The sequence below is a fragment of the Lepidochelys kempii genome, chromosome 6 (genome assembly GCF_965140265.1).
Source record: "Lepidochelys kempii isolate rLepKem1 chromosome 6, rLepKem1.hap2, whole genome shotgun sequence".
NCBI lineage: Eukaryota > Metazoa > Chordata > Testudines > Cheloniidae > Lepidochelys > Lepidochelys kempii.
Window position 1 is genome coordinate 67,005,423 of NC_133261.1, and position 14,295 is coordinate 67,019,717.

General features: G+C 44.8%; 1 protein-coding gene across 1 annotated transcript in view; it reads left to right on the top strand.

The window, feature by feature from the left end:
• TTC9 (tetratricopeptide repeat domain 9) overlaps positions 1 to 14,295 on the top strand; it is a 39,224-nt gene that overhangs the window by 17,477 nt on the left and 7,452 nt on the right. The window contains exon 2 of the mRNA XM_073348506.1: positions 9,705 to 9,887. Coding sequence (XP_073204607.1) covers positions 9,705 to 9,887 — 183 coding nt within the window. The remainder of the gene's footprint in view (positions 1 to 9,704; positions 9,888 to 14,295) is intronic.

Consider the following 14,295-nt stretch of genomic DNA (forward strand, 5'->3'; position numbering starts at 1 on the left):
CGTTTATTAGCACTGTAGTGTCCAGGAAGTGGATCTCTTGTGTGGACTGGACCAGGCTGAAGGTTGATGGTGGGATGGAAATTGTTGAAATCATGGTGGAATTCCTTAAGGGCTTCTTTTCCATGGGTCCAGATGATGAAGATGTCATCAATATAGCGCAAGTAGAGTGGGGGCGTTAGGGGACGAGAGCTGAGGAAGCGTTGTTCTAAGTCAGCCATAAAAATGTTGGCATACTGTGGGGCCATGCGGGTACCCATAGCAGTGCCGCTGATCTGAAGGTATACATGGTCCCCAAATGTAAAATAGTTATGGGTAAGGACAAAGTCACAAAGTTCAGCCACCAAGTTAGCCGTGACATTATCGGGGATGTTCTTGACGGCTTGTAGTCCATCTTTGTGTGGAATGTTGGTGTAGAGGGCTTCTACATCCATAGTGGCCAGGATGGTGTTATCAGGAAGATCACCGATGGATTGTAGTTTCCTCAGGAAGTCAGTGGTGTCTCGAAGGTAGCTGGGAGTGCTGGTAGCGTAGGGCCTGAGGAGGGAGTCTACATAGCCAGACAATCCTGCTGTCAGGGTGCCAATGCCTGAGATGATAGGGCGCCCAGGATTTCCAGGTTTATGGATTTTGGGTAGTAGATAGAATATCCCAGGTCGGGGTTCCAGGGGTGTGTCTGTGCGGATTTGATCTTGTGCTTTTTCAGGGAGTTTCTTGAGCAAATGCTGTAGTTTCTTTTGGTAACTCTCAGTGGGATCAGAGGGTAATGGCTTGTAGAAAGTGGTGTTGGAGAGCTGCCGAGCAGCCTCTTGTTCATATTCCGACCTATTCATGATGACAACAGCACCTCCTTTGTCAGCCTTTTTGATTATGATGTCAGAGTTGTTTCTGAGGCTGTGGATGGCATTGTGTTCCGCACGGTTGAGGTTATGGGGCAAGTGATGCTGCTTTTCCACAATTTCAGCCCGTGCACATCGGCGGAAGCACTCTATGTAGAAGTCCAGTCTGCTGTCTCGACCTTCAGGAAGAAGATGACTTCATCTGAGGAGAAGGGTCATAGTCTTCAAGCCAGCTTTAGATTCTTTTCACTCTACTGCTGTCACTCCCTCCAGGTGCTTCTCCCTTCCTACCAGCATCCCCTCTATCTGGTCTTGAGTGTGTTTAAGATGGCCATCTTTCATTCAGGCCCTCACTTTGGCCATATAGCTATTCCAGCAATGCAGCACCTTTCAATAGAAAGGATCCCCAATAACTTCTACACACTTGTAGAAACTATTTGCCCAATAGATATGTGTCCAGGACCTTGCTACCAAGGATCTGTTTTGCTGGCCCAAGTAAACTAGAAATTCGGAGAACTTTGGCCTGTGCAGCAAGCCTTTTGTTGCACTCTAAGCACTAGCCCTATGGCCATACTCTCTGCCTAAAACTCCTTCCTGCTCTCCAGAGTCATGGTACATCTGATGCATTTGCTGATCCCTCTTCAGACTTTATCTGCTGTTGCCCTACAGAAATGACACAAGAGACTGGAGCCCCATGGTTGGCTGTGGTAGAACTAGTGGGGAAAAGAAGCATTTGAATGGCACTGACAGGAGGATAAAGCAACAGGGAAGGAGGACGTGACATGGAACTGGGCCTCTGGGGAGAGAAAGATTCATGGGTGGAAAAAGCTCAACAGAGATAAACAATAACAAAGGGACTCTAGAATAGATTCAGAAGGCAAAACACAGGCCGCTGGGCTAGATGAGTATTGACTTTAAAAGATAAAGCTAGGTCAGGGATTACAGGGATAATTGTAAGTGGAGTCAGAAAGAAGGAAACCTCCAGAGCATTTAACCTGTCAGAACAACCATAGCGACCGTGACCAAAAGAGAGAGAGAGAAAAAAGAGAGACTCCTGTCTCTCAGACTGGTCGCAGGGGAGAAAAATGTTTATGGAAGAAACATGACCTACTGGTTATTGCAGGGAACCAGGCTCTGCTCTTGGTTCTGCTATTGACTCACTGTGTTACTGGATGCAAATCACTTAGAACACAGAGCTCCTGAATCCCCTTTCCATTCAAAGTGGCCTGAATTAGAGGCTCTAGTTTGGGGCCTCTCTCTACCATCACCTTTTTATTTTTATTTTGTTGGAACGAGGATTTATTTTTGCACATTTAGAGAGGGATTTTTGCCACAAAATCTGTCTCATCTGCCTGTCATCATTTGACCATTCCTTTGGCTGTGCCTAGTGGAAATTCTGTTAGGCTACTTTCGTTGGCCTCTGTTGGTTTCATTTGGAGGGCCAGTAACTATAGGAAGCTGTAGCCCAGTATACTCACTGGTGTGCTCCAAAGCCTACGAAGCCAACTGGAAGCCATGAGAACCAGTTGAAAACTTAGATTGTAATTCCACTAGGGTTATCTTTGCAATACAAATTTTAATCTCGTTCTAAAGGAAAACTGCAACTTCATATAACTGTGATGCTAGTCACTGCGGCTAATGAAAAAGAAGCATAAATCGCCACAAAAACAAATTACTGTCTAAAAAGATAACTTTTAAAAAAGAATAATTGGCATTCAAACAGGCCGCTGCCCCCTTGAAAGTCTGAGATACGGAAGATCCAGTGCAGCATTTGAATGCGTGGGAAAGGCAAGAAACTTTCATAGCTGTTGTAAGTTAAGTGTTTACACATTCAAATGATGAGCTCCATTTCCTGTATCTCAAACTATATCCTGAAGCAGGACTTCCTGTTACCCACCACTTTACAGCTAATTCCTAGCAGGGAGACATATGCACCATTAATAATTGTGGTGATAGGGAGAGGGTGACGTTTCTGAAAACGTGAATCTTACCAATAAGGATTGCTCACCTGTGCCAGCCAGACTCTTACAGACAGCAGCACAAAGACCCTTTGCATCACATGGCAGGAATATCCAGGACTCAGGAGCAGCAGAGAAACAGCCCATCCTAGAAGGCTACACAAGAGAGTCTGTCCGGGAAGGTTGAGCTGAGAGGAACAGTCAGAATCTGTCTGGGAGTAGAGAACTAGGCTGAAAGGAAATGCATGGAGGCTTGGAAGAAGCAGCTACCTGGGACCCCCAAAGTGTTGGTATATCCACACCTCATTTAGCATTAATCAGCCCCTGCAGAGACGGTGCCAGTATGTCATACAATCTGGATTCTAATTTCCTACACAGTCTCCTACATGTAATAACAAGCATGCATATTTACACAGCCTTGGTAGGTGTAGAGGAGGAGTAAATGAGAGCTGCTACTTACTAGAAAGTTGTACTGTCACTTTAATTTTCCCTGCTCATCCCATTAAGGCAGTCCAGGAACTAGTTGTCAGCTAATCAGATTATTGCTAGATGTTATCAAGATGGCTATAATTAGCCAGAAAATCCCCTTTGTTTGCAGGTTTGGGATATGGAGGGGGAAGGGGAATATTTCATGGGAGAGAGTTGGTCTGGAAACTCTTCAGATCCTAATGATTCGCTCATATCTAGCGGTTACAGCATGTGGCATTTCTCTAACAAAGAATACCTCTAATCTTCACTCTTTGGGGGTATGTTGGGAACTCTGGCTAACATCTTTGAAAGGCACAGCCCACTTGATGTGTAGGAGAAGAGAAGGATCTGATATAGCCTCTGTTCTGCCCCCACATTATAAAGGTTTCTCAAGTTCCTTTTCATCCCTTGTGGCTCTTTTTTTCCCTACCAGTTTGGATTCTTGTCAAAGAATTTAGCAGAGGTTAAAAAGTGAGGTTTACACGTAAACGGGACTCTCTGCATACTACCGATGGGCCTGCAACAAAACCCTGATTCCAAATACCCTGAACTTGAGGTTAGTTTGGATTCTCAGCTGGCCTGCATGTGTGTGTGTCTCTCTGTCTTTTTTCCCTCTCTCTCTATAGATATAAAAACAGACACAAACCGTACATTAAAAGAACACTATTGAGGTTACAAAATTAGACACTCGGAAGTTAGGAGATACCAAAATTAAAGTTTCTGTGCAAGCTTAACTCAACCCCCTTGTGCATATGCATTGTGATATACACTTTCATTACATGGTCACATACTAGTTCTTCCACAGGAACCCCACCTACATCCCCACTAGCTCCAAAGCCTCATCTCCCTTCCTGGGCTCCTCATCCAATGTCAATGGCCCTCTCCAGGCTCTGTGGCCTACTTTCTTTGCCCAGCCAGTCCCAGTTCTCTACCTGCAGCCCAGCTCCTCCTCAGATTCGTTTCCCCTCCCCTGTCACATCCTTCACATCATCCCCCTGGTTCTCAGTCCCAGTCCGTCCCTGTCTCCCCCAGCGCCTCATCCAGTCTTGGTCCATCCCCATGAATACCTACTGGCTCCCAGTCCCCCACAACCTATTTCTCTTCCCAGCTCCTAGTCCTAGACTCCTTGCTCACCCAGGCACAGGCTATTCATCCACCATAACTTTCAGTCCCAGTTTTCCTCTGCTCCCTGCCAGTCTTTTTTCCAGTTTCTGCTCCCCATCTCCCTCACCCCAAGTTCCTTGTCCCAACTTACTCCCCACCACGCCACCAAGAGCCGGTTCTTGACCCATCTCCATTTGACTCAGGTAACTTCCTACTCCATAAATCCTGGGTCAGGAGGATGTCACTGAGAGCACAGGAGACAGTCTCCCTGCTCTCAGTTCTGGTGCCTGGACCCAACATGAGCAATAGTCCAGAGGAGCAATTGCAGGGAAAGTCATGCTTAACCTCAGGCTGGAGCATGTCCAGCATGGACAGAATTTTCAAGGACTGTAGCAACTAAAATCTAAGACGTTTGTACTCAGTGTGTATGAAGCATGCATTTTCAAAGGTTTAGAATTGGTCCAAATTTGGGATTTTCACAGGGATGGCAAAGGCACATCCTTGAAACAACCCCTTCCCCCTTGACAAATATCAGATCCTATCCCAAAGCATGGGGGTACTAGTGCTTTTCAAAAAAAAAAAAAAAAAAAAAGTCATCAAAATGTTTTAATGAGGGCAAAACCGTTATTTTCCCTGGGCTTGTTCTCTGGAATAGATGAACCATTATGGCTGGGGGGGAGAAAAAATCAGCCTGAGGCGAACACCCAGTATGGAAAAATTCATCTGAAACTGTTAAAGTTTGGCAAAGTTATAAGCAACTGAAAACAAAAATCTTATAATGGAAGTGCCTGGCAACATTAATAATAGGTGGTGTGTTACCAGCCCTGCCTATAATAATGGACTGTTCTGAAACCACAGACCCAAACACCCCTGAAATGTGTGAAATATAAATGTGTAACTCAAGACATTCTCTCTGGCAAAGCATTTTTTAATCCTATTGGGAGAGCAGCGAGTGGAATCTCTGATCATAACAAACTCAATGCACGACACCAGAGGAACATGCCAGGTGCACTGGTCCAGAGGGATAGGGATATACGAATCTGGTTTCCATAGTAATTTGGATAGATCTTAGGCCTGGTCTGCAGTGCAATTTTAGACATTGGTATAAATTGTGTCTATACTAGAGGTTTTCTCTGGTGCAGCTACACCAGTGGCAAAAATCCCAGCATAGTCAAGACCTTAAACATCTTTACCAAAACCCAAATACCCTTATTTTAGATTTCATTACAAACCCCTAACTCAGCCCAGATTTACCCCAAAATTCACAAAATTTTGGGTTAAGCAGGGTTGTTTTAGTAAACTGGCTGCTGGGGAGATTTCTATTGAAAAACATGAAACAGGGCAGTTTCAGATGCGCTTTGCTTTGAATTTTTGGGGTTCCTCAAAATGAGACTCCAGGGCCTTAACTACTCTAGCCATGTTTCCTTTAAACTTCCCACCATTGCCAACAGGGGCCAACAATGGTGCAAGCTGTAGATTTGGGGTGTTTAATCCTACGCTGTGCAGAATTAGGCAATTGAACCAAAGTGGCCACGTTCCACACATCTCTACTTAGACAGTAACATTCAGTTGCAAAGTTAGGTGGGCAGGGACCTCCCTCAGAGCTTTTGCTAGTGAGAATACCTCGCCCTCCTGTAGTACATTTCACTGCATGATCTCAAAGCACTTTATAGAACACAGGTGCCAACTTTTCATTATGCCAGGGGTGTTCAACCCCTGGCTCTGCCCCAGTCCCTGCCCCACGCCACCCCTTCCCTCAGTGCCACACCCCCGCCCTGCTTCTTCCTGCCCCTGCTCCACCCCTGCCCCGTTCCATCCCCTCCCCTGAGTGCACTGCATCCTCGCTCCTCCCTCCAGCCTCCTGCATGCCACGAAACAGCGTTGGGAGGGAGAGGGAGGCGCTGATCGGCAGGTGGGAGGCACTGTGGGGAGGTGGTGGCACTGATGGGGGGGCTGCCGGTGGGTGCTCAGCAGCCCCCATTTTTTCCCTGTGGGTGCTTCAGCCCCAGAGCACCCACAGAGTCGGTGCCTATAGACAATAACATAGTGGCTTTTGGTACCCCCACTATAACAATAGCTCCAGCATCTCTGCTGTGAGGAGTGTAATTTTATAGATGAGTAAAACAGAAGCAAAGAGGTTATGTTTCCCAAGTTCACATAGTCACTAGCAGAGCTGAGACTAGAACTCAGGCAGCATATGCTAACCGTTAGACAACACTGCCACTGGAAAAGATTCCCTACATGCCAAGTTGGAAAGAAAAGTGCTTCTTCAAGAATGGCGCATTCTTCCAAGCATTTAAGACTTATTGTAAAGGTTGTTGTGTAGGGCAGCACCAGTTTGATATCAAGGGAGAGGAAGGAAGGTCTGTATAAACCACAGTCTCATTTGGTCTCCTCCAGAACAGCCTGTACCTGAAAGGCCTCATTGGAGACCTATTCCACAGAGAGCCAGGGTGATGAAATGTTTGATACCGTAAACAAACATTGCCAGCCATAGACAGACAAGTCTATTTAGGAATAACAACTTTTTAAAAACAATTCTTCCCTGACCGACATAGGAAGAAAGTTTTAAAAAGATGTATTATTAACAGCTTCAAGATTGACATTATAAAGTAATCATATCCACAGTCATCTCTAATCTCTTATACTATGGAGAAAGGAGATAGTTCTCAATGAAGCAAAGTGAGTATAAGAATACGTGCTGCTAACTATTTGTAAGGGACACTCCCTTAAGAAATATAGTTAGAAAAGTGACTGTCAGAATGGCCCCTTCTCATTCACCATAGCTATTTCCTGCACTTCCCAGTCAAATCTGCTCACGTTGCTGAGACAAACGAGTGTCCATTATGTTAGCCCCACAGAACCAACTCCACTATGTCTCGTGCATCAGCAAAACCAGCAGCAGCTAAATTATGTTTGCAGAATCTTTATTGCTAATGTCACAAGAAGGAGCCCAGCTGGATTTTCAGAACACAGGTTGAGTTTGTGGAACTGCCAGTTTAAAAAAAGTCATCAATGGAGCAAGTTTGGCTATAGATTATCTCAAATATTCCGAGTAAGTGTGTCATTTTTACAGAAACACTTCTATTACTATAACTGGAGAGATCAAGGAGTGAAAGAATTGGGGAGACTAAACCCCCACTCCCCTTCCACTCCAAGAGCTGGTCCCTCCAGAACAGGATAGGGCATGTTGGATGGGCAGCATGTGGGAAGCTACTCCCAGTGCTGTATCTGTTCAGTGGATAAATAGAGGACTCCAGTCTCCAGGGCTGTGAAGCCAGCACTAAATTCACACAACCATTTTTATAAGAAGCTTTAAAAAAGAAAGAAAAAAAAAAGGCACATTCATTTCAAGCTCCATTAGAAACACAGCAAGAAAATCAATGTTGGACAAATAGGAAAGGACAAAACTGGATCCGGAAATGCCTTTGAGCTTTGAGAAATAAATTTACTACTCAAATAGTCAGTGAGTAGGTGCTTTGAAATACACTATGTTCTTCTCTACTGACAGCAACTGTCTGTGAGGAACACATGATTAGGAGTTTCTGCTTAGAGCCATGAGGCTCTACCAGAATATGGTGTTTAAATCAAAACTAACATACACAGGTGGTCAATGTTCCTGCCAGGTTTTTTCTGCATGTAGAATCAATGACAGCCAGAGCGGACACTTAAAACCTATGAATGCAGTCTCCGAAGGAAAGGGGGAGACCCAGAGCTCCCTTTCTCACTCCCCCAAGGACAGAAGCAGTAGCGGTGGCTGGGGAAGTGGTAGCCTTCGGACTCCTCCCCCCAAGATTGGCAGACAACAGTGGAATGGTTCAGGAAGGATGAGCCCTGGAGTTCCCTCATAGAGTCATGCTGATGGACATTTTTTGATCAATAAGGTTTCAGTGAAATTGAAAACTCTCAATTGTTCACAGGAAAAATGTTGGTTTTGACTTAGTTTTCCAAATTTTTGGTGGGGAAGATTCACAACAAAATGTTTGATTAAAAATCAACATTTTAAAATGTTGGCATTTTTTCATTAAGAGATTTATGGGGATTTTTTTTTGTCCTGAGGAAGTTTTAAACTGTTCAGTTTTTCATCCTGTTTCAGGAGGAACCCAAATGTTGAAATACTGGAATTTCCCATGGGATGGAAATTCTGTTTGCTGAACAGTGCTCGTTCCTTTCCCTTACCCACACTACAGGTGACACCAGGGACAACATAGGAAGGTGGAGCTCTGGAGCCTCTTTCATCCTCCTGTGCTGGCTGGGGAAAAGAAGAGCGCTGAAGCTTCTTCCACTATAGAGAGTGAGCTCAACACAGCCAGGGAGGGGAGAGGGAGCTCTAGAGCCCCATCTCGAGTTGAACAGGAGGTGGGGCCATCTCTTCCAGCTGAGCAGCCAGTCTTCATTGTCCATGCCTGGTGCCTGCCAGCAGGGCACACAACAATGCAAGCCTCCAGTTTAGGGCAAGTAGTGTTGATGGTTAGAGTCAGAGACTGTTCCTGGTTCTATTCCCAGCTGTCTACTGATTCACCCTGATCCTGGCATGTCCTGTATCATCTCTGTGCCTCATTTTGCCCATTGGTTAAGATGGGTATTAAACATTCCCATGCCTGGTAGGAGTTTATATTTATGAATATGAAGCTTAATTGGCTAACGGGCCCAATCATACAATCCTTATTTATTCAGTAAGCAATCAGTGGGACTTTTGGCACGATGAAAGGCTGCAGGATCAGCTCCACTGTTTGGGCTTTCAGATCTTCAGTTGAAAGGTGCCACCACAGGGATCAGTTCAAAGATTTCCGTGCCATTAGCTTTACTGCCTGACTTCTAATCCACTGGATAAGAGGCAGTTAAAGGTCACTGTCAAACATCATATTTATAAAATAGAGTTCTTTCTTGTATGTTTGATAACCTTGGATTATTGAAACTGTAAAACAATTGAATCTAGTTTATTTTTTTTACTTTTATGAGGCGGGGTAATCATTTTTTGTCCTTTTTGTGCTTGGAGACTGTGTTCCTTTCTGTTTACAGTCAGCCTCACTTCTTGTTTCTCAGCCACTGGCATAAAGCTATTGGACTTGGGGTTCCAACTCTGTAGGGGGAGGGGTTTAAATCCCTGCTCCCCTTGCAAAAACAAATAACCTATCCTTACTGAAATTCCAAAAATAAAACTTTTGTATTCAGTTTGAGAAGCTGGATTTGGTGTTTAAACTATTTGACTGCATGCCTTTTGGAGCCATACCTCTAGCTCAACCTTTATCTTCCTCCCACTGACTGTGGGGAGGTGAAGGAATAAAAGTCTAACAGCCCCTGTTCATTTCTCTCTCCCTGTTCTCATGTCCTGCAGCATGTCTGCTCCAGGCTGAGCTGGTGAATTATGAGCGAGTCAAGGAGTATTGCCTCAAAGTGCTTAAGAAGGAAGGAGAGAACTTCAAGGCTCTCTATCGATCAGGCGTAGCATTCTACCACCTCGGTGACTTCAACAAGGCACTGGACTACTTGAAAGAAGCAAGGTCTCGACAGCCAGCAGGTACTGGTAGCCACAAGATTTTCTCACTGACAGCCTTTACTCTTCCTTTCATGGAACCAAATCCATCTCTGGTTTAACTGCATTAATTTCACCAGGAATGAATATGTCCTACTGTGTCTAGTTCTATTTCCTTTCAAGAATTCATTAGTAGCACAGCAGCTTTGCAGGGACATTGTCTGAAGGTATTAGCTTTTCAGCAGAGCCTGGAAGATGGTGGTATTGCAGGGATGCTACCATTGTAAAGGAGATTTCCAACCTCTTTTTACAGAAGAAGAAGAAGAAGGGAACTGTGTGGAGATGTGTGTATCTCCACACTGCCTTCCCTGCCTCAGTCCCAGGGATTCCTGTATCTCTGAAAATGACCATCAGGAGAACACACCTGCATCTTCTCCAAAGGAAAATTAGGAGACCATTTGGAGTTGCTTACATCCACACCTTCCATCATCTCAGTGGAGGCAGGTCTCTCTCTGTGCCCCACTAGACAGGCACCTTCCTCTCCCCCAATCACCAGTCCATGTTCTTTAACTTTTACCATGGAATCAATTAGGTTCCTGTTCCGGAACCCACCACCTATTTGCCCAGTAACAACAACCTTTCATTTTCTGCCAGCACGATGGTTGCATATTTAAACCGGCCTGTAAGATTTCTTGGCCCTTGTAGTAACGGACTCCAAATCAGAGGGCAGTAGTGTAACTATTGTGTTTACATTTTCCAAACAAAAGTAACGGGCTCTTGAGCACATGCCCAGGACTGTTGGCTTTAGTAACACAGGGCAGCTTTGTCCTTCGGGCTCTATTATTCATGACTTCCTGGTGCCAGCTTTGACTGCCCTTTGACATATATATTTGAAGAGTTTATGTCATGTCTCCACGTAGGCATAGAGATTAAACCCACTGAAGTGTATTTTCTTAAAAGCAGTTCTGTGAAAATAAGGGAAAAGTTATAAGGATCCAAGGAAAACGTAATGGAAATAGATGCCATACACAAACATAAGCCCAGAGTGATTTCTCCAGCACGAGGGTGGAAAGGGAGTTGGTCTGGGCCCCGAGTCCTGGCAGAATGCTGCAGCTAGTGCTCCCTGAGCAGAAGGTGGAGCAGGGAGGCTGGCTCACACAGCTGCCGGTGCTTGATGCCCCAAAGGAGTTGTGTCCAGCTGGAGTCAGGACATGGAGGAAAAGGCAAGCATGAGCGTACACTTAAAAAATAAAATAATAATAATAATAGGTGTAGTGAGTGCTGGAATCGGCATTCTGTTTCCATCTGCCATGTATGGACAGAATGCCTCAAGCCTTTGGTCAGTACAGCTGTGCACGCTCCCCTTGCTTAGTTAATGTGCTTAAAGGCACAGTTTACCCCATCTAATCTATAGTTTTTACCTCCTGCTTTCAGTTCCAGCCAGAGCCAGGAAATGCAAAGCCTCATCCAAAAAAAAAAAAAAAGAGGGGGGGTGGGGGTCAAATAAAAAGCTATCCTGCTCTTTTTAAGGTTCAAAGGAGTTTCAAATTTCAGTCAAAGTTTCCAGTCTGTCCTTATATTATCTGAATCGGTTTTCCCCTAGTTTTACTGCATGCTTTTCTGCTGTTTATTCCCTGCAATATTACATGGTCTGGTTGCGCTCATCTCTTTATAAGATAAATACCTAAGTATTCAACAGCAATAGCCTCAAGCACCACAGCAGGCTACAATGATACTTAGGGGGTGGCCCAAACTGCCTTTAATTCAGGGGAAGGACAGCTCTGGACCTGCACTCTGCAGCCTGGATCCCTCTCTAGTATTATTTACAATTACTATGACATTTCAGGTCATTTTTCTGTTTTATTTATGGCTGTTTATTGAAAGTTGGGGGATATAGTAGGGGAAAGGGAAGTAATTCAGAGTGTACGTAGAAAGGAAGGAGGATAGGGTTGTTAAAGCACAGTAATGGGAGTCAGATGACTTCAGTGCTAATCCTGGCTCTGCCACAGTCTCACTGTATGCTCTTGGATAAGTCACTTAACGTCTGTTGTCCGAGTCCCCCCCCCGTGAAATGGAGATAAGCACTCTTCCCTACCTCTGAAGGGTCAGTTCATTAGTGGTTGTAAAGCACTTTGAGTATTAGTATGATCTTGTTTTGTGCAATATCTCTCTCTAATAAGGGGTGAGTTAGAGATCAATCACTGGAAAACTACTCTGTCTGACAGAGGGAATTTTTAAATGGCAAGCAGGAATTCACTCACACAGGGCTTCCCTGTTCTAAAGGCTTGTCAGTACAGCAAATCCCTTAAGGCTATTTATTCCCCATCAAAGGTTAGCAGAGCTGGGATTGGTCTTTTCTCTACCCTCCCCCCTCAATCACAAACAGAGCTGAAAGGAATAAAATAGAATTGTGTAACTCCCCTCATTAGAGGAGACAATTTGGAAAGGGGAGTCAATTTTTACATAATTAAAGTAATCTGCAGCTTTCCATAAACTCTGTGATCAGAAGCTGATAAAAGCACATAGCAGAGTTGAAAGTGGTTTGAACTTTGAAGCAACCAAATATCGGTTTTACTTACGAGCCTCTTTGTTTTCAGAGAAGCCTTGGCTCACCATATATGTTGTTCTACCTTTTCCTATCCATCGCTCTTTCTAGTCACAGCATATAGAAATTGGGAGTAAAGAAGGAACTTGAGTTGACCTTCTGGTCACACAGAATGCCAACAATTAGGCTACATGGACCCAGCCCCTTCTATTTATTTCATAGCAGGGAAATACAAAGATTGGGAATAAAACCCAGTTTTCCAACAGAGTAGAGTAGCACTCTAGCCACAGAGTCTGCCTTCTGTGTACTTCTATCTGTGTGATCTAGGAGGACTGGGAATCAAAACAGGTCACAGTCATGATACCACAGACCATTAACCACTAGGCTCTATCTAGTCACTAATCCAAAACCACAAGAAAGGCAATAGACTTTCCGTTAGAGGGTATCTTTATATACTAGCATGAGCACAGTCCTGAGAATCAAGAAGTCTGGGTTCTATATCCAGCTCTGCTAATAACTTGCTGTAAGACTTTGGCCAAGGCACTTGAGTTCTCTGCGTCTAAGGTTTTGCCACCTGTAAAGTGATCATTCCCTCCCTCACGAGGCTTAATTCATTAGTGTTTATACAATGCATTGAAGTGTTCCAAAACAAGGAGGTAAAATGTGCAGAGAATTATTAGTTAGTAACAAAGGAAAGGCAGAGAGAGAGAGAGGGTTCTGTTTGCTCTGTAACCAACTGCTGTGTATATTTTTCTCTGACAAAAGTGTGAGCTTGAGAGACGATGTCATGACTTGCCTGGGAGAGTTCTAGGTAACCTTCAGTAAGAATGTCTCCTGCCACATACCTTGCTACATCCTGTTCTGCTCCTGAGGTATAGGAGAAAGCATTTGAGAAATTTTCCATGTGGGTGAATTTGTGCCATGAGTCACTGGCTCCCTTACCCATCAAGCTGGAGGGAGATGTGGCCTCTCATTGCCCAATCATGCACTGAACACTGCCTCTTTCCCTCAATCAGGCATCCAGCTGGTCCCTACGAGCCTGGGCAGGTCTGATTTCCTAGCATGCTTATTCAATTATCACTTATCACCTTCACTGGGCAGACATTCAAGGTGCAAGATGTGTGCAAAAGGGAGGCTCAAACAGGTTGTAAACCATCAGCTCCTGGAGTAGCATAGGATATGGATATTTGAATGAGGGTGCAGGGGACAAAGAGGGTGTTTGAGCTGGTATTGTCCTCCCCATTCTATTTGGGGTCACATACGTTGCACATTCTCACTGCTTTTGTTTTTTAGAAAGATGAGTCAAATCTGCAACATTCAGATCCAGACCCTCATTGGAATTTCCCAGTGTCTAGGGCTTTTAGGTTCCAGGGTTTTAGTTCAGGACCTAAAGAGAGTGTGAAATATTCTGAATTAGCAGCCCAGGACATGGAAGTGCTTTATCCACAGAACAGATATAATGCAGACAGCTTCCTCATGCTGCCCTCTGAATGTACCTTAGACCTGACCTGCATAAGGTGAGGAAATAGTTTAGTCTCCATGACCACTTGATCAAAGCTGCCAGACCTTGCAGCTGAAGATAACTCTTGAAAGGGGGAACGCATCCTACCTGGGAGAGCTTGAGAACCTCCCAGTGGTGCTCAGGTGCTGCCTCCTACTCAGTAGGAGCTCCTTGGGGTATCTGGATGTGTCTTGCTTATCTCAACAGGCCTGGCTGGGGCATATCACCATTTTCCCCTCCCCATTTTTACAGGAAACCTGCCATCCACAATTTCCTCAGTGCACACAACAAACCCACCCACCAGTGTTGGACATGTTACCTGTTCCTCTTTTCTCCCTTTGCAGGTTCCACCCCCAGCTGGTGTAGTAGAGCAGGTCTGGGCAGGTCATGAGGAGCTGAGGGGAGAG